Source organism: Molothrus ater, chromosome 5 (assembly GCF_012460135.2).
Source record: "Molothrus ater isolate BHLD 08-10-18 breed brown headed cowbird chromosome 5, BPBGC_Mater_1.1, whole genome shotgun sequence".
Taxonomy (NCBI): Eukaryota; Metazoa; Chordata; class Aves; order Passeriformes; family Icteridae; genus Molothrus; species Molothrus ater.
Genome location: NC_050482.2, coordinates 66,975,752 through 67,000,097, shown reverse-complemented (window position 1 = coordinate 67,000,097; position 24,346 = coordinate 66,975,752). Strand labels below are relative to the sequence as shown.

Below are 24,346 nucleotides of genomic sequence, written 5' to 3'. Positions count from 1 at the left end.
TCTCCGACGCCGTAGCGACCGCTCCGGGCGGGAAGTGCGAACAGGCCGCGGCGGGGCCCAGGTACGGCGGGGGCTGCGGACCGGGAACCGGGCCACACCCCCTACGAGCGGCTGCTGAGCGGCCCCGGTCCTGCGTGAGGCCGGTGTTTGCTGAAGGAGCCTCGGGCGGACAGCAACTGACCCTATCCAGAATCCTCCCAGGTTGGGTTTGCTGTGATTTCAGGGCGTAAGGAGCCAACAGCACTGACCTCCTTAGCCCTCACTCCCAGGGGACACTAAATTGAGAGATTTTGGCAAATGGGTTAGGTCTGTCAGACTATACAAGGAATGACATTTACTGACATGTAAACTATCAGTGTTTAAATTAGTGTCTTCTTGCAATGAATACAGCTTATATTGTAATTATCTTCTATTATTTCATCACAGTATATATTGCTTATATTTGATATATTATTATATTTAATTGCCATTTACATTACAATTCAGACCTCTGGCAGCCTGATATCCACTGAGATCTCAATAACCTGAACTTCCCTTCCTACTGTGGAAGCAGAGTCCGTTTTAAATTAATTTCTGTAGACTCATAGCGCATGCTACAGTATCTAAGGCCTTCTGTCAGGCCTAAGGTATCCCTACAAAAAAGAGATAATTTATACTTATCTTGCTGGCTAAGAAGGCAGAAGAATGGAAATAGATACAACAGGCTTGCCCATGCCTCAGTTATCCTGCCAATTTCAAGTGTAAATGATTTTCCATGTAACAATAAGCAAGTGTCAACCTGGAGCAAAACAGAGCCTAAGAGCTTTAGGTTTTTCATCCCAGCTTAATTAGTGTGTCATGTTAATAGGGTGTTGCTGCCAGAAGTGTCACCTGTGCCTGTGATCAGCGTGGGTTTGTGCTGCACACTCTGACAGAGCTCCCACAGTGCTCACTGAGGTTTCATTTCCAGGCTGGGTTAATGTCTTGCCTGCTAATTGCATCTGGGAGAGCTGCAGGCTTCCTGCTCACAGCTGGACAGGCTGCTTTTCCTTGCAAGTCCCAAACCATCACTCCTGGGTTAAAAACCCTGCTGCCTTTGCCTTGCAAGGACTGAAGGGACTTGTACATAAATGATGTGGTGATAAATCAACCTCACAGGCTTTTAGAAAAAAGTACCCATGTAAATAATTGATGATATTTGAGTAATATTCCTGCCTGGTCTGGTCTCCAGAACAAGAGCTTTTACTCTGCCTGCATGGATGTGAAACCTCTTGAAGAGCACATGGTTCACTTTGGGTTTTGTGACTGTGAGGTGTTACTGTTTCATACCTGAAAAAAAAACCTAGAATGACAGAATTGTTTCTCTTTTCTTTCAGTTCTACCCCTTGGTCACTGTTTGTTGATATAATTTTATTTTATATAATACCAAAAAGTATTTGTGCAGGAGTACCAGTCAATCCATTTAATGAAATATTTTTATACAGATAGTGAGTAAATGCAAAGGAATTAAGTAATGTGAGAAGTTAAACAGGATTTATATTCTTGACAAACAAATGTATTTCAAATTTAGAATTGTTTGGGATGACCTGTTTCCTAGGATGCTGTTGGTGCATTTTTAACTAATGAAACTTTTTTGGACCCTTAGTAAGGCAAAAATTGCAGCAGGCAGTGAAACAGCAAAGAGGTAACTGACATACACCAGTGCTATTAAAGAAAATGTTTGGAGGCATGACCAGCAAAAATTTGAAAAATATGCAGGCTAAAACACAGCAAGCACTGCTAAACCAAGCAGTTTGGGCTGGATTTGTAATTATTGGGAAAGCAGGCCCCTTGCAGCAGTTACTGATGTTCAGTGAGCTTGTGGCAGCTGTGTAAAGGCTGCCATGGCAGGAAACAGCACAGTGAGGTGAGTTTCTCATCCTGTGTTCCAAGAATGCAGGAATTCACCAGGTAAGCTTTGTTTCAGATGTTAGGTGTAGCCAAAAATTCTTAAATAGAAACACACCCCCACAAATGCACTGTTACCCTTCCAAAAGGGTATAAAAGTAAGGAAGAAAGACTTTTCCCCTCTGTTCATTAAAATGTTAAAAAAGTGGAACCATAAATAGCATTTTTCTGTTCAGTGCAGGGAGGATCATGATCCTACACATGCCAAGAGTAAACCCAGCAGTGCCTGACAAATAAAAGAGTTCAGTTGTGCATTTGGAACCACACAGATTCCAGTGGAGTGAGTGGGACTGCATGGAGGTGTCCACCTGTGCTGGAACTGAGCAGGAACTGTCACAGTGGTGCTTGCATGCCTTGAAAACAAATATATTTAAACTACTGCAGGGAGCTCAACCATGCTGTGTGATTTTACCTTTTTTCTCTTGTTACAGAATGTGGCCTGAATGAGTGAGGGGCATGAAAAAGGCACTGTCAGCACCTGAGGCCAGCTGTAGCGTGCAGCAGACACTCAGTCTCCTGAGCTGAGTTAAACATTTCCATGTTTAACCTCTCAGTGAGTATCTTTTCCTCCTGCTGAAGTTAACAGAACATTACTTGACTTTTCTCAAGCCATCGAGGTTGTTTACCTAGAGATATCAGAAATTAAACCGGGGGAGCTCTATTGTGTGCAGCTTATCCACAAGCAATTGCATCATCTCTTTTCCACTCCTTTTAAACTGTGGAGTGGCACAGGCCTGTCTTGATTAGGAACATCTGCCCCATTACACTTGAAAGAGGTAACTCAGTTCTCTCAAAAACAGCTCATAAAAGAGTTTGGGGTTCTCAGAGGAAAGAAAACTCCATAGAAATATAAAACTTGTAAAGTTTTTTGGATGTTTTCTTGGAGTATTACCTTAGGTTGAGTATGTGGCATTATCTTTAGTGCTTACTGATTCCCACTTGCTGCCTGTGGAACTTGGCTCTTGCTGGGCTCAGTGGAATTGCACTTATTGAAAGAATGCTGAAGATTTTTACTCAGCCTCTCTGTGAGGGAAGCTTACCAGACAGAGAGGGCAAGGATGAATGAAAAGCCCTCTGGATGTTCACAGTCTGTGCTGAAGCCCTGTTTCAGCTTGTGGGATGCTGGGATGAATTCCTTGGAACATCCATGTTCTAGCTGATCATTGCCCAAGCCGTGGTGCTTGCACAATGCTTGGTATGCAAACTATTCTCAAGTGCTGCAGAGCTGCTGCTTCCACCTCACAGGTGAGGGGAGCTGGCACTCCTACCACAGGATTAGAGCACAGTTCAACACCTAGTCTGTCACGGCAGAATGGAACTGATAGGAAAAGACATTATTTAATACATAAATTTGTGGCAGGTAACAGACAGTGGGATAGAAAGGTGTGTGAGGAAGTTAGAAGATTAGAAGTTATGTTCACACAATCATAGCAGGTGAAGGTGTTGCTGCTGTAGTCCCACAGTGGTAGATACACTTGAACAGATTAACTTCAGGATCATCAATTCTGGTAGATTGATTTATTTCCTGCCCAAGAATTTGTGTACACACACGTTTTTCTCAGCAGTGCTCAATTTCACCACCATGCAAATACACCTACTTGTAGAGTGCTGTTGAAAATTAGTATTTCATAGCCAATTTCCCAAAACAGAGATTGTTTTTTTCTGATTATGTACCTAATGTGTTCAAATTTGGAAAGACAAGACTAAAATAGGTAGTAGTAAAAGCTGCTAAGCTTCTTTACCTGTTCAAGGCAATATTTTGGAGCACAGTGCAGCACCTCTAGTCTTATGTGGACTCGTTCTCAGTGACAAGAAAACTTCCTGAGACCATTACCAGCTAAACTCAAAAGAATTCCCTGTAAATAATAAACAATGGTTCCATTGCCACAAGGATAGTAAAGTATAATTCCTACTCACATTTAAACTGATAAATTGCTTGTATCATCCTGCATATTCAAACACATACTTGAACTTTAATTTTTAGTCTTTCTGCTTTAAAAACAGCACATATTTTAACACTGATGAATGAGTCAGGCAGCCTCCTACCACAGCCCTGGCCTCAGAGGGTGTCCAAGGCTCTTGGGCACTCCAGTGAATGGTTTATTATCTACTTCAGCATTAATGTTTCATGTGAGTTAAAATGTTGTGGGGAGAGAGCAGGGCAGTGAGGAAACAATATTCCAATGAGGAATGGAAGCACCTTACCTTCCCTGGCTCTAGCACCAAGATAGATTTATAGCTCCATGTGCAGAATTAACTTTTCTCTCTTCCCAGCTCCTACTCTGATAATATCTTATATTGTCATTATCTTATTGCAAAACTTCCATACCTTCTAGGTGATGTCTCATGGGTAACTCCTCACAGCCAGCAAGCTCCAGCTCTCCTCTGACTGGCTAACCCACTCTTTTATAGCACTCATCCTTGTGGGACACAGCTGTGGCCTGTTAAGGGCAGGCCTGTTCCCAATCCTTGGTGATCAGTACAGCTGCAACTCCTCAGGGGTGAGATTGCCTCCTGCACCACCTCTGTTCTCTTCCATCCTGTCCCCACACATTATATCGAAGTTCTGTCACTCTGAAATGCTCAGACAATTGCTTTGAGACGCAAGGCTTGGCTTTGCAAAACTGCAAAACCCCCCACTTTGCTCTGATGGAGGGTTTGGTTTAAACAAGGCCCACAGCTGAAGCTGCTCCTGCAGGTAAAGCCTAAACTAAACTGGTTAAACTAAACTAAACTGGAATCTTGTGTCTCCTTCACTCAAACTGGATCCACACATCATTTGAATACAAACCACTGACAACTGAATTTAGGCTGATAGTGTTGCACACCATGTAAAAGCTTGAAGGACTTTAACTAAAACTGGTATTAACCAATTTTGCATCAAAATGCCACCCACCTACTTTGCATAAATTGGTCACAGTGTTTGTAGGCAAGTGACATTTCGGTCATTGTTTCTTCCCAAGGGCTCAGAGTGATTAAGATCTGATTGAGGCAGCTTGGGGGTGTGAGTGGAGGCAACAGTATTGTTCAAATTTCAGTTCCCTTGGCCACACACACTATTTATGTCTCTCTAATTGTCTCCCTCCCCATGCAGTGAACTCTCTTTGCTGAGCAGAGGAAACAGCCTGCTTAAATCACAAGTGTTTCTCCTGGTAATGTTGCTTTCTATTTGCTCTTTTCCAAAGCCAAATGCATTTACAAATTGCTGCTAACTTCTGATGGAAATGCATTCAGGTGTATGAACACTGTACAATTATACAAGTTTGGGACCAGAGAGGAATCATTCTAGCCAACCAAAATTAAGGAGAACTTTAGCTACATTTGGCAAAATTGCCAGTGCTCACATTTGCCAAGGAAACAACCGGTATCCTTTTTCTGAAAATTGTTTGCCAAGTCCTCAATGACCTTTGGATATCTTGTTTAGAGACTGGATAAACAACTTAGTTTAAAAAGTGCCACACCTGGAATGCATTAACAAAGCAGAGTACTAGCCAGTGCTGACTGACTGGCAAATCATGCTATCTGCTGAGGATTTTAGACTTTCTCAAACTGTTTTGACATCTCCAGCTCTCTTGTATGTCTGATTTTGTCTTGTATTTGTATTGCCTACAAAAGTGTGAGTGCTGGGCTATCAGTTGTGCTCAGCATTAGTGCAAATACAATAAAAGATTATCTCTGTGGGTTATTTGGATGTGCTGCTACAACCCCTGGCACAGCTGGATCCACCATCTCCCCAGGCCCACTGCTCCAGAGCAGGGGGGAGTGCAGTGCTGGGAAGTGTTGGATACTGGCTTAGAAAAGGGTGCCATCTACTGAGTTACTGGCACCACTTCTTACAGCTCTGGCAGGTTCTGTGCTTCTCAGCTCTGCATGGTTGGTTTATGTGGCACCAGGCTGAGTGATTACAGTCAAAACAGCAATCTAAAATAAAACTGACAAGTCAGGGTATGGCTGAGTAAAGTTGTCCCTGCTTTTTATCAAAGTATTAATGCATATTAAAAGTGGTCCAGGAAGACAGTGCTGAAGAATCTGAAAGAGGGAATTCTTTTTTCTTCCCTGGCATGGTACAGTGCCTTCACATTTACCTAAAAGGGAAAAAACCCCACATTTATAGTTTTTTACAAGTGTGATATTTAGAATAAGCTTTTTGCCATGTCTTCATATGGACTGTCAGTTCTGTGCTCTTCAGTGATTATATTTTCTCTCACCTCCAGGGATGCCTGAGAGCCAGGGGAAGGACAGTGAGAGCTGCAGCAGCAGCAGCTCCAACACTGGGGACTCAGTGGCTTCCTTTGGACAGGTCAGTTCCTTTTGCCCAACAGGGAAATGCAAGTTGCAGGCTCACACTACTGGAAATCTGCTCTGCATGTTTATTCCTTTTCAACTTGGGCACAGTAAGGCTGGAATCATGCTGCACCCTACTGAACTTCACATTTTTTTCTCTGCAATAGTCTTGGCATGCCTCGAGTTATAATGAATTGGTCTGGATTCTTTTCAAAAGGGTTTTTACCTCTTGTACCTTAAAAGTGGGTCTCATTTTATTCTCTCTTATTCCCACATGGCCTGAGTCATGCTTACACATATTCTCAGTACAGGTTCAGAAAAGCCAACTGCCTTCAGCTATTAAAAAATCATTTTGAAAAGTTGTAAAATTATTTGAAAAAAGAAAACTTTATCTGGACTGAGCAGAGCTTTTGGTGATGAATTCTCTTCTCCATGCTAGGCATTTCTCCATAGTTCCTGAATGTGGCACAAGCTTGTGTATTTTTGCTTTTTCCTTAGGCTTTTTGGTTACAGGCTTGCATTCTAGAGTCAGGAAAAAGATAAAATTTTTACTGTTAAGTTTAAATAAAGCTAAAGCTAAATGGCAGGAGTTGGGATTTATATGGCACACAGACAAACACTATAAAATTCTGTGTTCTGCTGAATTGTTAGGGCAGCCAGTACATGCATACACAACTGTTATGATTTAAGTGGTGAAACCTCTATTCTGTCCCACTTCAGGCCATAACAACACAAACTTTTCAGCTCTCAAATCCTTAAACATACATTTAGGCTTTGCTACATTTTGTAAATTGGATATCTAAGACAAACCTAAACTTCCAACACTTTAGGCTTCCCGTGATGCTGGTGTTCTCCAATCATAGCAGTGATGTTGGAGTTATCCAAAGAAATTGGATAACTCAAGAAATTCCTATTTAAACTATTTAGCTCAGTTTTCCTGAGCTGCTGTCCTCCCTGCCCTGGTGACACGTGGCAGTGGAATATGGTTCATCTTCAGTTTTGTTGGAGTCTTTAAATGCAAGTTTCTTGTTGATCACAGAGATACTATGTTTTGGTTTTGAGCAGTAATATAGAAATTTCTATGTGTGTTTGTGGTTAGGATTATAAATGAAAAATAATTGCTGCAGCTCAGTAATTAATGCCTGTGTCTATCAACAGTAAGCTGAGAAAAGAACAATCTAAGGCACGTACACACCCTGAGGTGTTTCCTTGCCTGTCACACCCAATCCAAGCACTGGCTCATGCCCATGTGGGAAGGAGTGGGATAAAGCAGTGCTGTCAGGAGAGGAGGGGGAGCTGAAACAGGGAGGTGAGTGAGGTGTTGCTGTGCTGTTTTTGCCCAGTATCAGTACACGGCCAGCGAGTACCGAGCCATCCAGCACGCGCTGCGCCAGAGGCTGGGCCCCGACTACATCAGCAGCCGGCAGGCAGGAGGAGGGCAAAAGGTAGGAGCAAATATGGTGTTCAACTCCCTTCTTCCCAGGAAAACTAGGGTTTAACTTGTTACAATAGTCCTTATTTTTTTTTTTAATTTAATTTCCCTCTTGTAGTTTAATACACAGATATGAATGCAAAGTGAGCATGGCATGAGTTCTGGCTTTTGTTGAGCCACAGATTTTCCTTTTACACTTAAAAAGAGACTTAATTTTTCAGTGCTTCATCTTTTACAAAGGAATATTTGTCTACTTGTGCAACACTGAGATGTTATCCCTACTTTTTCCCACAATTGGATTATATGAAACATTATATAATAGTGGCTACATTTACCATCTTTAGTGCCCATTCTGCCTTCTGTTGATTAAGTCATATTTGTTGTTATATTAATCCCCACCACATTTGCTGGAAGAGAATGCACCTGAAGCTGCACTATCAGCCTTTTATTCACATTATCTGAACCTTGAATTTAGCTGGGTTTCCTCAGTGTAAGATGGTATGTGTTAAATGTGTGCAGAGATGTGTGCAGAAGGCCATGTATTTATATATATATATATATTTATGTGTATGTGCTCTTCTTTTCAGGTCTGTTACATTGAGGGTCACAAGGTCATCAGTCTGGCCAATGAAATGTTTGGCTTCAATGGCTGGGCTCACTCAGTCACTCAGCAGAATGTTGGTAAGGGTCTCTTGGGGGCAAAGAAGTCTTTGCTTCATAGTTTCCATCACAGAACGTGATTGGAAAGGACAGGGGTCCACGGGGACCCACAGGGATCACCAAGTCCAGCTCCTGGCCCTGCACAGGACACCCCAAGAGTCACTCCATGTTGTCCAAACACTCCTTGAGCTCTGGCAGGCTGTGCTGTGCCACTGCCCTGGGGAGCTGTTCCAGGGCCCAACCACCCCTGGAGGAAAAACCTTTTCCTGATACCCAACCTAGACCTGCCCTGGCACAGCTTCAGGCCATTCCCTGAGTCCTGTCACTGTCACCACAGAGAGGAGATCAGTGCCTGCCCCTCCTCTTCCTCTCTCAGGGAAGCTGTAACTGCACTGAGGTCTCCCTCAGCCTCCTCCAGGCTGAACAGACCAAGAGACCTCAGCTGCTAAAACTTCATCACTTCAAAGCACCTGGACACAGGCATGAGCAACTTCCAGGTGTCTTAACAGTTAGTAAAAATGAGAGAAATTGAATAATAATGGAGCTGTTTTCATTTTAGTTCTGTCTTAGTCATTATTCTGAGTGTGTTTATGATTATTCTTGAGCTATTCTAATCAAGACTCTGATCTCTATGGGTACACTCAGTCAAGAGTAATTACAATTAAACATTTAACACTCAGCAGTCCTAAGCCAACTTTGATACTCACCTGTAATTTTTAGACTCTCACCAGTTGATATTTTCAGTTAATAGTCCCCTAATCTTTAGGGACCCATTTTTTTCTGCAGATTTCTCTTCTAGCTAATACCCAGTACTGAGGTTTTTACAACAGAAAACTTTGGGAAAATTTTTCAGCTATAATGTGTTCAGGTGATCTTAAAGCTTCAGCCTCTTCCATGCTGATGGCTGAAATAGTGCCTGCCAGAGGAGTGTTGTCCTTGTTTGCAGATCTGCTGTGCTTATGCTGAAGACTGGTTGCTGAAGTAGGTCAAAGCAGCAGCTTAAATTACCTTCTTCCTTCTCCCCCACCTTCAGAAATCTTTTCTTAACTCAGGCTGGTAGATTCTAGAAATAGAACAACTTACTTCATTGCTTTCCATCTATTCTGCACCACCATTTTCTTTCCCCCTTTTCAGTCAAGAAAGGACTGACATCCTTCAAACTTCTACCTTTCTCAGATAATGCCATAGCTAGTTATTCCTTAGAAATTCAGGCTTTCTGCAGACTTCTACTAGATGATAAGAAAGAAGTTACTTTCATAGACAACAGTTGCTTTTCCACTATTGATTTTATACATTAACACTTCAAATATCTCCTTCCAGACTTTGTTGACCTCAACAATGGCAGGTTCTACGTGGGTGTCTGTGCTTTTGTGAGAGTTCAGCTTAAGGTAAATGGGTTTTTTTGTTGGCTCTGACTGTAGCTGAGCAGTTGCCTGAAGCTGTGGATGAAAGTCCTTGCATGGGTCAGAGCACAGTCCTCGGGTACTGCCCTGCATTAGGGAACCTGCTGGTGTCCTAAACATTGACCTTGCTGTGGAACAAACAGCCCAGAGCAAGTACCCAGGCTTGGGAGAGCACAGCACCTGCACGTACAAAATCCTCTTATATTTGAAATTGTACTGCAGGATGGGTCATACCATGAAGATGTGGGGTATGGAGTCAGTGAAGGCCTGAAATCTAAAGCCTTATCCTTAGAAAAGGCAAGGAAGGAGGCAGTAACAGATGGACTGAAGAGAGCACTCAAGTAAGTGAAGATGAGCACTTGCCCCTTTTCAGAAGTTCTGTGGGATGAAAGGTTTCCAGTCTCAGTGAGCTCTCTTGTTTCTCAGGTGCTTTGGCAATGCCCTTGGGAACTGCATCCTGGACAAGGACTACCTGCGAGCCGTGAACAAGCTTCCCCGGCAGGTGCGGTACAGGGGCTGCCCCTGCTCCTGCAGGCACAGGGCTGGCAGTGCTGCTGGCAGTGCTGCTGGCAGTGCTGCTGGCAGTGCCTCTCATTCCCGAGGCTTCCTGAGACCAGCAGCCTTCCTAGCAAACAGCTCACACACACAGAGCAGGCTGCTCCTCAAGTAGCACCTCAGGAGCCACCATGGGTCCTGCCTGCTCCTGCTGTGCACCAGCTGGGGGCAGGAGGCTTCTAGGCAGTGACCTGCCTTGTGGAAGGAGGGAAAAGGAAGCCTCCTGCAGCTACTGATCCATGGACTTCCATAGCAAAGCTGCCTCCAATCACAGTAGGACTTGCCAAACTCTGCTAGAGGCCTAGAGCTGCAAGGCAGTCCTGTCAAACACTGTAGGAGCAGATCCAAAGTGACACCTCACAAGGTAAAGATGGCCCAGGTCTCTGGTTTGCCAGGGACATCGTCTGTTAGAGGCACTGCCACAAACTTGTAAGGTGACAGAGCCAAAACATCCCATCTTTAATAAACAGGAACTGTGTACCTTCCTCAAAACTCAGTAAAGGTTGGCCTTGCCCTTTAGCACAAGCAGGACAATGGACTGGTAAAACAAACTCACTCAGGAACAGCCTTGTGGGGCTGTGAGAAGCTGTAAAATCCTGTTCTCGTTTGCAGAGCATGTGGGGAGACTTCACCATCTGCCCTGCAGCACTGAACAATTAAACCAACACAAAGTCACAGGAATTCAATTATTAACTGACTGAATTACTGGGTACTGAAAGAGCATTTCAGGTTTCTAACTTATTGTTCAGCTTAGAGCAAACAAAATAGATTTTTAACCAGTGCTTATTTCATTAAGTTGATGATAGAAATTTCTGAACCTTTTCTTTTTTCTCCTTGACCAGGTACCCCCTGAGTTGGACTTGGTCAAAGCTAAAATGCAGGACTATGAGCCTGAAATAGAGCAAGCAAGATACAGCAGCTATGTGGAAAGGCAGAATGCAGCAGGGAGACAGCCCTGTGAGGTGACACCTGGCTGTAAGCCTGGCCAGACAGAGGCTGCTGTGGTGACAGCAGATCAGAAACAGCCCAGTGCTCCCAGGTGAGACTGCTGTTATAAATGTAATTTTTAAGCTGTATTAGAAATTACTGGGCCTTTAAAACATGTAGACAGCTCAATTCCAAAGATGCCATAAAGCACTAGTTCAGTGGATTTTCTTGACTGTTATTTCTTAATGGCTTTTTTCTTCACAAGATGTAATTGCTGAGGTCCTGTTTAACTTTGTGTTTGTGGGTGGGAGAACAGGAGCACAGACTCCTTGGCCATGGAGTGTGATGCCACTTACCAGAGGAAACTGCGCCAGAAGCGGCTGCAGCAGCAGTTCCGGGAGCAGATGGAGAAAAAGCAGCAGGTCCCAGGAGTCACTCCCAGCAGCAAACAGGGTGAGCAGTGGCATTCAAGCCTGGCACTTTGCATCAGAGCTGCTAGAGAGAGAGCAGGCACAGGTTACCCACAGCACAGGAGCCTGGCCAGCTTCATGTGCTGTTGTGCTGTGCCATCAACACACCTCTGAGGCCAAAGGCAGGAGCATTTTCATATATTCCCCCTCTGTGCTCCAAAAGTGTCAGCAATGTCAGCTCTAAAGCTGCATCATTAAATCTGCAACTTCCCAGCCACCCTCAAGCAGCTGCTGCCAGCACCATTAACCTGCTGCATCTGAGGCTGCAGCACTTGGCTGTGGTAGCTGCAAGCAAACAGATATTGCCCGAGCTACTGATACACTGCCCTTGGCTCATGGGGAATCTGGGGCCATGTGGTGGCAGGAACATGGCATGGACAGGCTACACATTAAAGTAGCAGGAACATGGTGATGGACAGGCTACACATTAAAGTAGCAGGAACATGGTGATGGACAGGCTACACATTAAAGCAGGAACATGGTGATGGGCAGGCTAAGAACCACATGTAAGTAGCACAGTTGCTCATCAGATGCCATCAGGTACAGAATGTTACTTCCTGCATTCTAAGCCTTAGCTCTAGGACAAAAGAGGGGGTACCTGGTGGTGGTGCTGGCTGTCATTTCAGACTCATGCTCTGTTAAGGAGTCAAAGGGTGTGTCTGTATTTCTGGTATTAATCTCTTTCTGTGTTGCCTCCTTGCAGCAAATTCCAATGCTCCTGTGAAGCACAGCACTCCAGCAGAAGAGCAACAGGATCTGGCCATAGAAGAGGAGTTTTTTGCAGGTCAGCAAGAGGGTGATGAGTAATAAAGTGTTAAATCATTGGCATTTAAACCAGGTTAATTCAGAACACAGTGTAAGGGAAAAAGCTCTGAAGAATTGGAATAACAAAAGTGTGAGTGTGATTCTGACCTTAACAATACAAACTTTGCCTGAGTGGCAGGGAGATGATGTCCATCTTTATGGGGGGTTTCACTCAGGCTCTTCAGTAGAGTTGTACACCTGTTTGATAAATCCTTTTCCTGAGGTGATACTGTACAATACAGAACCTGGGGGGTGTGTCTTTTCTCAATGTAACTATGGATATTTTGGTCACACATTGTGGTGCCTGCACTTTGCTGAAGGGCACAAGGGGCAGGACCCTGCTGCACACTGATGTCACATTCATATTTTTGAAAAAATCCCTTCACCCGGGATTTTTCTCCTGGGGAGCTGAGAAGCCTCAGAGAAAAGGGAAACAACTTGTATCTCATTTGCTTCTCCTGTGTTTGGCTGCTTTGGAATGGGTTTGGAGATTGTTTACCCACAGGTGATTGTTTCTGCTTGGTGAGTTGTTTTGACTCATTGGCCAATCAGGGCCAAGCTGTGTCAGGACTCTGGAAAGAGTCACAAGTTTTTCATTATTATCTTTTTAGCCTTCTGTAAGTATCCTTTCTGTATTCTTTAGTATAGTATAGTATTCTTTAATATAATATAGTATCTTAATAATATAGTATCTAAATTAGCCTTCTGAGAACATGGAGTCAGATTCATCATTCCTTCCTGCCACAAGGGTCCCTGCAAATGCAACACACTGACATGAGAGATGCTTTGCAGTTTAAATTTTATAGTGGTCACTGCTTGTAGGAGAAGAATGTGCTGGTCTTGGAGCTACTTCCATTTCTGTAGTACACTACTGTGTCATGGATCCCTTTCTCATTCCTTCCAGATGATCCTGAACTTTGGGACATTTCCCTGGAGAGCACTGACCTGAAGGTAACGGGTGCCAAAATGTCAGAGCCCTCAGCAGCTGCACAGCAGGCACCTGAGACACCCCGTGGCCACCAGAAGAGGACACCCCACAGGGGGAACCAGCACAGAGCTGCTGCCAGGCTGGCACAGCTGCAGCCCCCTACTGCAGCCCCCAGCACCAGCTGTGCCCCCCAGCACACCCCAGGTACGTGCTGCCACACGGGACCGAGCTCTGCCTTTACTGGGGCTCTTGGGAGATTGGGAAAATCCAGTGGGAAAAACATTCCTTTCTTTTGGACCTGGCTGCAGAAGCTGGGACGGTGGTCTTGGAAAACTGCTTTTTTTCCATCCTACTGTCCTATCAAGGAAGAGTTAGAAAAAGACTTGAGGAACCTACTTAGAGACAGAAAAAACGTCAATTTCTCACTTTCTCCCTGTGTGGCAGGGTGCAGCCCCATCAGGAGAAGTCAGAGCTTGAAGAAAAGGAGACTGGAACCTACGTGAGGCACCCGGTGGGATCTGTGCCTCTGTCATGGATTACATCACAAGGCTGCAGCTGGCTTTCCAAATTGTGTCACATGGACTCTGCTGCACATTATAGTGAAGCAACAGAGAAGAACTTCATGTGCTCTCAGGTTATTATGTATTTCAGATGCCCTTTTTCTATAACCACGCCATTATTTGTGCTTCTGCAGCACGAGACTTGTGGCCATATTACATTGGCTATTACCTGTAAATTGCCTTAAGCAGTAACAGAATGGATTGTTAAAAATGAGATGCAGTTCACAGCTTGTCTGTCCCCCAGTGCTGCATTCCAGCACCGAGATTTTCAGTGCAAGCGGGAGCAGGGGGTTGTGGCCAGGGGACAGAAGGTACAAGCTGTGGCAGCACACCGGGGGTGGCACTGGCCGTGTCTGAGGTGCAGCCCCACCCTTTCCCCGTGGCTGCACGGCCGGGCCAGAGCCCCTCGCCCCCGTTGTTCCCGAGCCCTTCCCTGCGGTCCGTGCAGCGGCAGCACCTCCGGCCGTGCTGTGCCTCAGGGCAGGGGCGCTGGGAGCCTGCACGGGGCAGCCCCTGGGCCTGCTCCGAGCCTTGGGAGTGTGAATGGGAGCTGCACTCTGTTTTTAAATAAGCTTTCAACCCCTTTCAATACAGAAATAAACATGAATTTATAAAACAAACCCTGCTGGGAGCTGTTGGTGCCTCTCTGCCCTGCCAGCCCTTCCACCTCGTGCCCTGCTGACGGCCTCACAGGAGGCACCGTGTCCTAGAGCTGTCAGTGCTGCACCTGCACAGCTCCTTTGCTTTAGGATGGGCAAACAGAAACCTCGCAGGGGTTCAGAGGTCACAGCAAAGCCAAACGCTGATTAGTCTGTCCAGTTAGCAGGCCAAAGGAAGAATTAGTAAGCAGTGCTGGAAGGACACTCCCTTACCCATTTCGAGCAGCTCCGTGCAGGAGAGGCAGGAGTTCTGCTGGGCTGGCCGGCTCTGTTCCCGTGGATGCAGCTGCAGTTCCAGGCACCGCCGCCACAGGGCTCAGGCCCGTGGCAGGAGTGGTGCCACCGTCCCCAGGTGTCCATGGGGGCAGCCTGGTGCTGCAGGGCTGGAGGCAAGGAGAATGATGCCACATGACTGGAAGTTAGAGCTGAACCAGGAAAATTTACACAAACTCTCGGATTAGTCCAACCCTAGAATCAATTTCAGGCTTCAAACAGGACCTTACTCCCATGGTTTGCCTCACTGCTCTAACTGTAAAGACATTTAGAATAGTCAGCATTTATTCTCTTCCTCCTACTCTGCCTTCATCACTTAATTAGTCCTTTTTCTTTAAAAGATCCTTTACTATCCTCTTACCTCCTGAACAGGACAAAGGACAGGAATTGACTTCGGTGTGGAAAGACAGGACAAGCTGTAATTAACAGGTTATAGATTACATCTAGAAAACAGTTCCACATTTCACCCTACTTGTTTCTGGCCAGTTCAAATGTGCTGCCTTCAGAACAGCTCAGGAAAGCAGCACATTCCACATGTTTGAGTCATGCCCTCGCCGTTGAAACCATATACCTGCTAGGAAAGAGGCACACAGACCTTCCAAATCACTGAATTCAAAGCTGTTCCAAACTTTTACAATGAAACAAATTCAAAAGTCTGTAAGAAGAATGCAACGGCCTCAGCTTCCTTGGCTCTGGAAACAGGGCAAATATGGCTGTGCCTCCTCTGACAGAGTCACTGCAATGAGTCCCTCGGGATTGGTCCCTTTGAAAAGGGCAGGAAAACTTACACTGGGAGCTTTTTTTGCTCTTCGAGGCTTGCGCAGCATGACTCATAACAGAAGCTGTTCTTAAAATGGAAAGAAATGCAGCAGCAATTAGTGTTTAGAAATACCAAATTCCTCCTTGCGAGAAATGACGCTCACTTAAAATTTCAAAGGTTTATTAAACCCCAACAAAAATACAACAAAGGACTGAAAAAGGAAAAATTACAGCGCTGGGAGTCTCAGTGACCAGCAGCCACGTGCTCTTCTGCAAAATGGATGTTCTGGGTGTTCTGCCTTTCATACTGTTAGCCCCTCCCAGAGTTTTGCCAGTCAGCTCCCTCTCTGAGGAGAAGCTGTGAGGTTCCTTCTCCCAGCCCTGCAGGATGGGAGCACCTGCAGCCCAGAGGAGCAGGCAGGGGGGCAGCAGAAGAGCCGGGAAGGGCGCTCAGGACACACCTTGCTCATACCCCTCAGTGCCAACAGCAAGCACAGGGCCTGCCCTCCCTGAGCCTCTGCTTCCACGGGGACAGCCACCACATCCTGTCTGCCTCAGTTGTGTGCAGCGGCAACTTGGTGACACTCTCAGCCATGAAAGCAGTGACAGCCGATCCCTTCTCCTCCCGCAGGCCACTCCCTCCCAGATCCATTCAGGAATCACTCTCTGCAGTACCTTGTTTCAGAGAATCCTGTTAAAGGCCAAAGGCTGGTCAGAGACTGGTCACTGCTTTTGAGCAAGCAAAGTTCTCATTAAACTGGGTTTCTTCTATTTCCTGTGACAAACTGGTAAATTGGGTAACAGTTAACATCACTGCAGGACCAGGACAGAGGGGCTGGAACCTGATGTTCCACAAGAAAACCCACAGCTCAACCAAAGCAGGTTTGGTTTATTTGAATGGCTTCGTTCAATATTCTACAAAGGTAACAAAGTGCAGCATGGGGCACAGTCATACGAGAAGGGTTCAGTGCAAAACACAACTAACTACGGCCAGGGAAGCCCAAAGTTTCAATTAATTTTATTTTTTTTATTTTTATTTTTTTACAGTGTACATTGTTAAATAATGTAAAGAAAACGCTTGTAATTCAGAAACAGATTTTATGTGGAAAAAGATACTCAAAGTGTAATATTAAACAAAATAATTTAACAGTTCAGTAGCATTAGTTTATTCCTCTAGACTTCAGTTATTCATCCACAGGAGGAGAGGGAGGGAGAAAAAAAAAAATCAATGGTAAATAAAACCAGTTCTTGCATAACATTAAGTGAAAAAACGACCTCAAACTTACTAGATCAAATTTAAATAACCATGTGCTGCATCCCGCTGACCAGTTCCTGTGCCACGAGTATTGCCCTTGTCTCATTACTGCCTCAGCTCTGTCCCGGCGCTGTTTCCCTGGGTGTGCCCGAGAGCCTCCCCCCTGCATCCCTCCTGTCAGAGGTTCCCGCCTGGCCTCAGCCCGGGGCCCGCTGCTCTCCTGCTGCCCCGGAGCCTCCCGTGTCCCACAGCACCGCCCCTCTCCTGTGCCCGCCCTGCTGCTGCTGCTGCTCAACAGGGGACAGGGACAGAAAGCATCTCGCATGTTTCTTTGTGAAAAGGAAAGCGTGACAACAGCTGCAGACACAAAACCTCCCTATTAAAGCCCCAGCAAGGAACAGAGCTCCGAGATTAAAACAAACATGGACAAGTCACAGCCCTGTGATGCACCAGCCTCCAGGACACCGATGACATCCTGCCAAGCGCCAGGAAGCCACACCCTCATCCATCACAGCTTCTTGCAGCACTACATAAATACTGGCTGGTATTATTTTGACTTTGAAGAGGAAACCAGTATTTCTTAAACACAAAAAGGGAGAATGACCAAAGCAGAAGATACAGTACAGGTACTAAGAGGTGACAAGTGACAGACAGTGACAGTCCTGGTACCAGCCTGAAATTTGTTAAGAGTGAACAAAATTGTAAATCCTCCAAGAGAGACAGAGGAAACTTCTTGATGCCGGCTGCTTCAAGTACATCCATTGCCGGCAATGGACGTTGCACCAGGACAGTCTGTTCCTGGCTCAAATGAATTTTACCAAAAAAAAAGGTAAGAAAAGCAATCCCAGCAGACAAGCCCAAGCCAACGAGCAATGGCACCTCTCCTTCAAGTCACATCCTGACCAAACATCTTTGCCACTTCACAGCTGGAGTCAAACTGCATCTTAAGTTGGGCCTTTCCCAAAGATACACGTTCTCCCCATCCTCTCTCCGTTCCTGACCCAGCCCTCCTGCCTCCAGAGCCAATATTGGTTAAGTCTCGTTGTAGCCTCACCTGCATCCCTCTGTCCCAGCCCACCTGGCCCCTGTCACCCCTCACCTTCAGCTCTGCCCACCTGGATAAGTTTCCCCACACCCAGAACGGCTCGGCCCCGCGGCCTCGGTGACCTCCCTTCCTTGCACGCTCCTGCTCCAACGTCCCGGGCGCTGGGCACAAACATCCTGCCCTCACCTTGCCCTCTGCCCACCTGGGCTCTGCTGGGAAGACGACGCTAAACTGCAGAAGCAAGAGAAGTCCAAGGCACTAAAATATCCAGCAAGCATACTGGGAGAACAGACAAGTATTCAAGTACATTAATTTATACAATTTTACATTCACATTTATTTATCTAATACAATGAAAATACAAAGGAAAAAGTTAAAGTGTCTCCAATAAGTATAAGGATATAGCTAGCTTTTTTTCCCATTTTTTCTTTTTAACTTTTTTAACCCTCTATAATCCACTCATTTTTAAACTACTGTTGTCCAACAACATTTATATAATCACAGTGTTTCCACATCAAAACTGATGGTAAGTACATGTCCGCAGGGAACTTTAAAAATTTTTTTTAACAATTTAAATTGCTCTAATGCTGCAGTCAAAGCTGTTAATATCTTACTTAAAGCAGTAATGACCTATCAAGCACGGGCTGCACCACAAGTCCATTCGTGTGCCCCATCATTTCAGAGCCAGATACTATTGACTGGGGAGAGGGAGAGGAGGGGAATTTGGACAGCTTTTTCTGGATCTTGGTTCTTCAGGAAGAGGCGAGAAGCATGCTAAAGCCTCATGCTAGGGTTCAGCTCTCCCACCTCCACACGTGTGGACTCAGCCTCCAACCAGAAATATTTAACAGCAAGACTGTATGAACCGACCCCCTGGCTTCTGCTCACAGCTCTCGTGGCACACGAGAGCAGCCCCCCTCGGTGGAAAGCACTGTCCCATCGCAAGGATGCCGATCATCCTCCTCCCCCTTCCAAGTGTGTGGGCAAACTCCCGCTACAGAGAGTCGACAGCAATGGTTGGAAAAGAGAAATTCATTCCCAGTCTGGCAAGCTACCAGTTCATTGCAGCACTAGTAGTGATACAGGGCCCCATCTCCCTCCCCATGTCCTGTCCCGAGGTGTAGCCAGCAGGGTCTCTGGGCACGGGCTAAGTGGTCCGCAGGTTGGAGCCTGGAGGGTTGCTGACAGACTTTTGCAAGTTGCTGATGTTGAAGCTTTGCAAAGACGTGGCCCCCACGGGCTGGAACTGGCCGAGCTGCGGCGGTGCTGGCGCCCCCGGCCCGCTCCAGGGCGGGGGGAAGGACGCTGCTGGGTAACCGTACTGCTGCGGGGGGCACATGGCCTTGCTGAAGGGACCTAAAGAGGTAGCTGATGCTGCAGGGATGGGTGTAGCACCCAGGGAAGATGTCATGGAGATACAGAGCTGACCTGGTGCCGAGAATTTTCTTGCCATTCCAGGGCCCTGAAAGGTAATCCAACAACCAAGAGAACTTTAACCGTGGAACTTTAAAAACCACCAGTCCACCCCTTGGTGTACAATGGGTATTTACAGGGCCAGGCCATGACCCTCCCCTTTAGATTTCCCCTTGCCTTCCAGAGCAGGCAGTACACTCTCCACGTGAAGAGCCAGCCAGCAGTGCTCTTTGAAATCCCAGGGAGACAGAAACCCCAGTGTGTTTGAAACCCCAGGGAGACACAGCACACCCCTCAGGGGTCCCAGCTCACCTCGTAGTTGCTGTGGCCTTTGCCAACTTTCTTGCCGGAGAGGTTCATGGCGTCCCGAGCCCAGTTATCCACCAGCTTGTGCAGGTCATCGGTGAAGGTGCCCTTGCGGCTGGAGGCGATGGCCGTGGGCTGGCTCTGGGGAGCCTGGCTGTTCACTGCAGCCCCCACTGTGTTGGTGCTGCTGGTCCCTACAAACACAAACACAGCCATCACAACTTGCCTCAGCGCTGGCCTGCCGCTAGTGCATTCAGCAACTGTGGTAATGGCACACCAGGAGTTAAAATGCCATGCAAATTAATTCTGAGCTTCAATTCCAGGACACACTGAAGTGGGAACTGCAAGGACTCCTACAGGCATTTTCTCAAAATGTTTCACAGATGGGTTTACTTTGCAAGAAGTGCTGCAAGTGGTCATCCTAAGAGGGGAGTGGTAGCAGCCTACAGGTCTTTGTGGAAGAAAAAGGACATTAGATTTCAGCACTGAGTGATAGTACAGGCACGGTGCTCTCTCATCTACACCTTTTAACCAGCAGCAACCACTACTGGTACAGGTCAATTCCATCTTGGAGGACAATGCTGGATGCTGAACAAGAAGCAGTAAAATCAGCATCACCAGCTGCTCTGTAGCAAATTATCTCCACTTTGTGAAATGAAGAGAAAAACTCACCCAGTTGACCAAAAAAAAGGAAAAAAATAGCCCCAGCCAGAAACAGCAACTGTTGTTTCCCACAGCTGCCATACTTATGTTCTTGAGGATAACCAAATGGGACTGTCTTCATCCACCAAATGGCCAGGATCTGCAGGGAAGTTCTGCACTGCATTAAATTTTGCTTTTTGCCTCTAAAAGCATTTTTTTGCCATTATGTTCAGATTTCCTAAGTCAGAAGAATAAGCATTTGAGATCCAAACAACTAATACAGCTTAAAGAAGGCAGAAGTGAGGGTATTCCTCAGACAAGCTGACAGGTTTCTCTTTTCACTGCAAGAGCACAAAACCCCTTCATGGAAATGCCAGGTTTCAGTTCTGCTAGAAAGCTTGCTGAACATTATTCTGTGGGGAGGGGGAAAACCAACCTAGAAGCCTTGTTTTGGACAGCCCTCCTCTGCCACTCACATTTATAAACAAGTAACTGCACTCCAGTCTAGGTTTTTAAAAGGCAGATCTCACCACACGAAGCAAAGAAGTCGTGTATTACCTAGGATGCTGAATTCCCAGCAGTACTGCAAAGTATCCTCATTTACAGCTGTGGAAGTGCCAGTTAATCACTAGAGCAGACTCAACAACAAAATCAGCATCAGCAGGGCTAAAGACAGCACTGCTTGCAAACACTCATCCTCACCTATTCCTCAAATATTTCCACTTGCTCCCTTAGGAGACTGCTCCTGGGAAATCCATGAACACCTGAGTTAATGGCAGGCATTTCTGAAGGGAAGCCATTGAGAGGTGGATCACAGAAATGCCAGCAATGAACATCACATCTCTATTGCAAAGGCCCAATGACAGAATCCCTACCTCTTGCCTGGCAGTTCCTTCATCTGTCCCACTTTCCCTGGCCATCAGCCACATTCCTTGCCACCACTGTATCAAAGAAAGAACTGGTTCCAAAGCCCTGCAGGAATGTTTCGTACTGAGGAGTGGATTAGGTAGGTGACATACTTACTATGCAGGACAAATAAAGTGTTACTGCCTCTAGTAGTGCTGAGGAGGGAAGGACACAGATTGGCCCCACCAGTTCCAGCTCAAGCATGGAAGTGGCTCCTGGGCTGGGTGCCCACAGGAGTTGTTAGTGGGGGCAGGCATGCAAGAACACAGGGCAAGGGAAGAGAAAGGTTCCCTGGGCAGGGAGTGAGGGGCAGCACTGATGGAGAGGAGCAGGGACACACTGGGTGGGGCAAGGAAAGTGCTGTGAAATAACGAGAACCTTGGGCACGCATCGTGCGGGAAGGGCTCCGGATACAATCATCTAATAAGAGCAATGATGTGAAAGGTAAAGTTAAATACAAATGAGGCAAAAGCAAGGAAGAGGTTACTTGTGGGAGGGGGAACACTGCCAAAACCAGTAATAACCACATTCCACCATGAGGTGCATGCAGCAATTGACACACTTGCTCTCATCCTCTTCAGGATAGCCAGCATCCACTTGTGCCATTTCACATTTCCATTTGAATCACTAAGTACTCTGGGTCCTGGACCTACACCAGAGACCCTCCTCAGCTTACAGAAGGAGGAGAGTCAATCAAGGCATATACTACAGCACATTCAGCTGAAGAGATGAAAGATCCCTTAGGGGAATTCAAGAGTTTTGCAAAGAACTAGATTGGTTCAGGGTGACAAAGGCTGCCAGAGCTTTGTCTGCCAGAGTGGCTTTGTCAGAGAGCTCCCATCTCAGGTCAAAGACATAGTGGCCTACAGCATGAGAGCTGAGCTCTCACCTAAGGTCCATTTAAAACTGACTTCTCAGGAATTTTACATTTGAGCTCTGACACACTCACTGCCTGCAGAAACTGCCATCCAGAAGAGGCTGAAAAGCAAGTGCTTCAACTTGTGGCATTCATGGAAACAACCCCCACATTCCTGCTCGGTCACAGCAGCCATCCCCAGTTCTGCTCTGACATGAGGCATCTCAAGTGAAACAGGCTCTCTCTCTCTCCAGCCCACTACCTATAATGCCTTAATTCTGCTCTTGGATTTTTTTCCCCCATAAACCACAGTCAAATGACACCTTTAAAACAGTCTTAAATGACATGTGCACACACAGGCTTTTCTGAACATCTCTTGCTTTGGAAGACACACTGGAGATCTCTGATGGCTTTCTCTTAGGCTTTTAAAACATTGGAGTGTCTGCAATTGGATCCATCACTAACGTGATAAGCCCCATCAAATCCCAAACCAAGCAGCTGCTCTGAGTACAACTCCAGCAGGTTACAATGAGCAACTGGCCCTGATGTCACTCTCATTAGTGAGAGCAGAGCTCCACAGGGAAGGGGAGGCTCTGCCTGCCTCCCCCTGGCTGCAAGAGCAGCACCAGACTAGCCAATCTTCTAAGGACAGAGCACACATTAGAGGGCATCACACAGACAGACAGATGCTGTGCTGGAGACAGAGTCAGGGACATAAGGCTTCAGTGACCAGGAAAAGCTGATGAATAGATTTACAATCAGGAATTGGAGATAACAGAAATAAGATAATTACTACAGAGCTGGTTGCAAGGACAGACTTTTTTCACCATCTTCCCTGAAGCACAAAGAGAGAGTAATTTGTTAAAGATAAGAGAAACAGTGAGAAATGTTTAGTATCAGGAAACATTACAAAAAGCTTGGTGAGAAACAGAGGACACAGCACAGCAGGGCTTGAACAGTCACTACTGAACATTCTAGACAAACTCAAAGACTCGTCTGACAGTTTAATCACAAAGAGAAGAGGCTCAGCCTCCCACATGTATTCTTCATAATTCCCAAACCATTGTGAAGAATGTCAGGAGACACTGAGGTCACAACTGTTATCAAACAGTCACAACTGTGGCTGTTATCACAGAAGGAAAAGCAAGTACATCTTCCATTTTTGCCAGGACGTAGGAAGCATTTTACAACTATCAAATTTCAACCAGCAACAGATTTATTTGATAGGTCAAGTGCTTTTAGTTTGTCACCCTCTTTTCTCAGATGCGTGAAAACAGTTCAGACGTTCCCTGCCAAGCTGTACCACTCTGTTTCTCCAGCTGCACGGTTAAAAGCATCAATCACTGCACTGTTTCCTCAACACCACTGATTCCAAGCCAGTATCTTCTCCAGCTGTCACTCTCCACAGCAGCAACAGCACTTCAAGGACAGGGCTCCAGGAAGCAAGCAGCCTGCAGCAAGCCAGGTGCCAGGCCAAGCTGAGCCATGCCAAGTACTACCTGCTTTTACAGGACAGCTACAACACTCTTTTCAAAAGGAATCTGTTTCCCCTAGCATCAGTCCCAGAAGCAAGAGATACACATGCCAAAGGACTCTTATAGCCAGATGACAGCCAATTTACAGCAAGCCTAGGCCTTGGAAATAAATTATACTCTCATATATTCAGTTCAATGTCAATTCTACAAACAGACTGGCTGTTCTTCATATTCCCTTCCCCTAAAAAGGACAGGCCAGACTAACAATTTTGAGTTAGCTTTGGTAAGAATTTAACTTCTTCCAAGAAAGAAACATTAAATCTGGATAGTGCAGATGTCAGTGCAGATCTGCACATTAATATACACAGCAAAAATACTTAAAGCTGCTAAATTTGAAAAATTAAACAATTTTAGTGCTTAGATCCCAAATCCAGTGAAGTGGGTTAGATTCAGTACAAAACTGAACAGCCAGGAAGACGTTTCCCTCCCTTCCTTTCTCAGAGGATGGGGCTGGTTCATTGCAGCTGTCTCTGCAGAAGGGCAGGCCCAGCTCTCACACACAGCCCTGGCTCAGCTGAGCCCTGCCAAGCACAGCAAGACAGATGATGCAGATGTGTGGTACTGCCATGCAGTGGGGCAGCCAGAGGGCTCCTGACAGCACTCCAAACTTCCTCACACCGAGTCATTCCAGAGGGTGGGAAACAAATGTCAGACATTTAAAGGGTCCAGCCTGCAGAAGCAGCATAGGAGATATTGCAGCACTCCCAATAAAAAGCATCACAGCAGCAGCCTTGGCTCAAGCATATTGT

At 46.0% G+C, this 24,346-nt stretch overlaps 2 protein-coding genes across 21 annotated transcripts in view; one reads left to right on the top strand and one right to left on the bottom strand.

The window, feature by feature from the left end:
- The first annotated feature begins 35 nt into the window (after positions 1-35).
- Positions 36-14,408, top strand: RAD52 (RAD52 homolog, DNA repair protein). Its single transcript, XM_036401143.1, has 14 exons — positions 36-61; positions 2,358-2,479; positions 5,021-5,078; positions 6,141-6,226; positions 7,554-7,655; positions 8,230-8,323; positions 9,623-9,690; positions 9,928-10,046; positions 10,132-10,207; positions 11,103-11,299; positions 11,504-11,640; positions 12,361-12,441; positions 13,366-13,593; positions 13,834-14,408. Exons 4-14 carry the CDS (start codon positions 6,143-6,145, stop codon positions 13,890-13,892), a joined length of 1,245 nt encoding a protein of 414 aa, XP_036257036.1. The 5' UTR covers positions 36-61; positions 2,358-2,479; positions 5,021-5,078; positions 6,141-6,142; the 3' UTR covers positions 13,893-14,408.
- Positions 14,409-16,641: 2,233 nt separating this feature from the next.
- WNK1 (WNK lysine deficient protein kinase 1) overlaps positions 16,642-24,346 on the bottom strand; it is a 98,370-nt gene continuing 90,665 nt past the window's right edge. For 12 of the 20 annotated variants that reach the window (XM_054514934.1, XM_054514935.1, XM_036401049.2 and 9 more), the window contains 3 exons: positions 22,856-22,897; positions 19,665-19,852; positions 16,642-19,401 (listed from right to left, as the gene is read on the bottom strand). In XM_054514934.1, coding sequence (XP_054370909.1) covers positions 19,087-19,401; positions 19,665-19,852; positions 22,856-22,897 — 545 coding nt within the window. In that variant the 3' untranslated portion in view covers positions 16,642-19,086. The remainder of the gene's footprint in view (positions 19,402-19,664; positions 19,853-22,855; positions 22,898-24,346) is intronic. The other 8 variants (XM_054514936.1, XM_054514937.1, XM_036401051.2 and 5 more) reach the window with 1 other exon arrangement.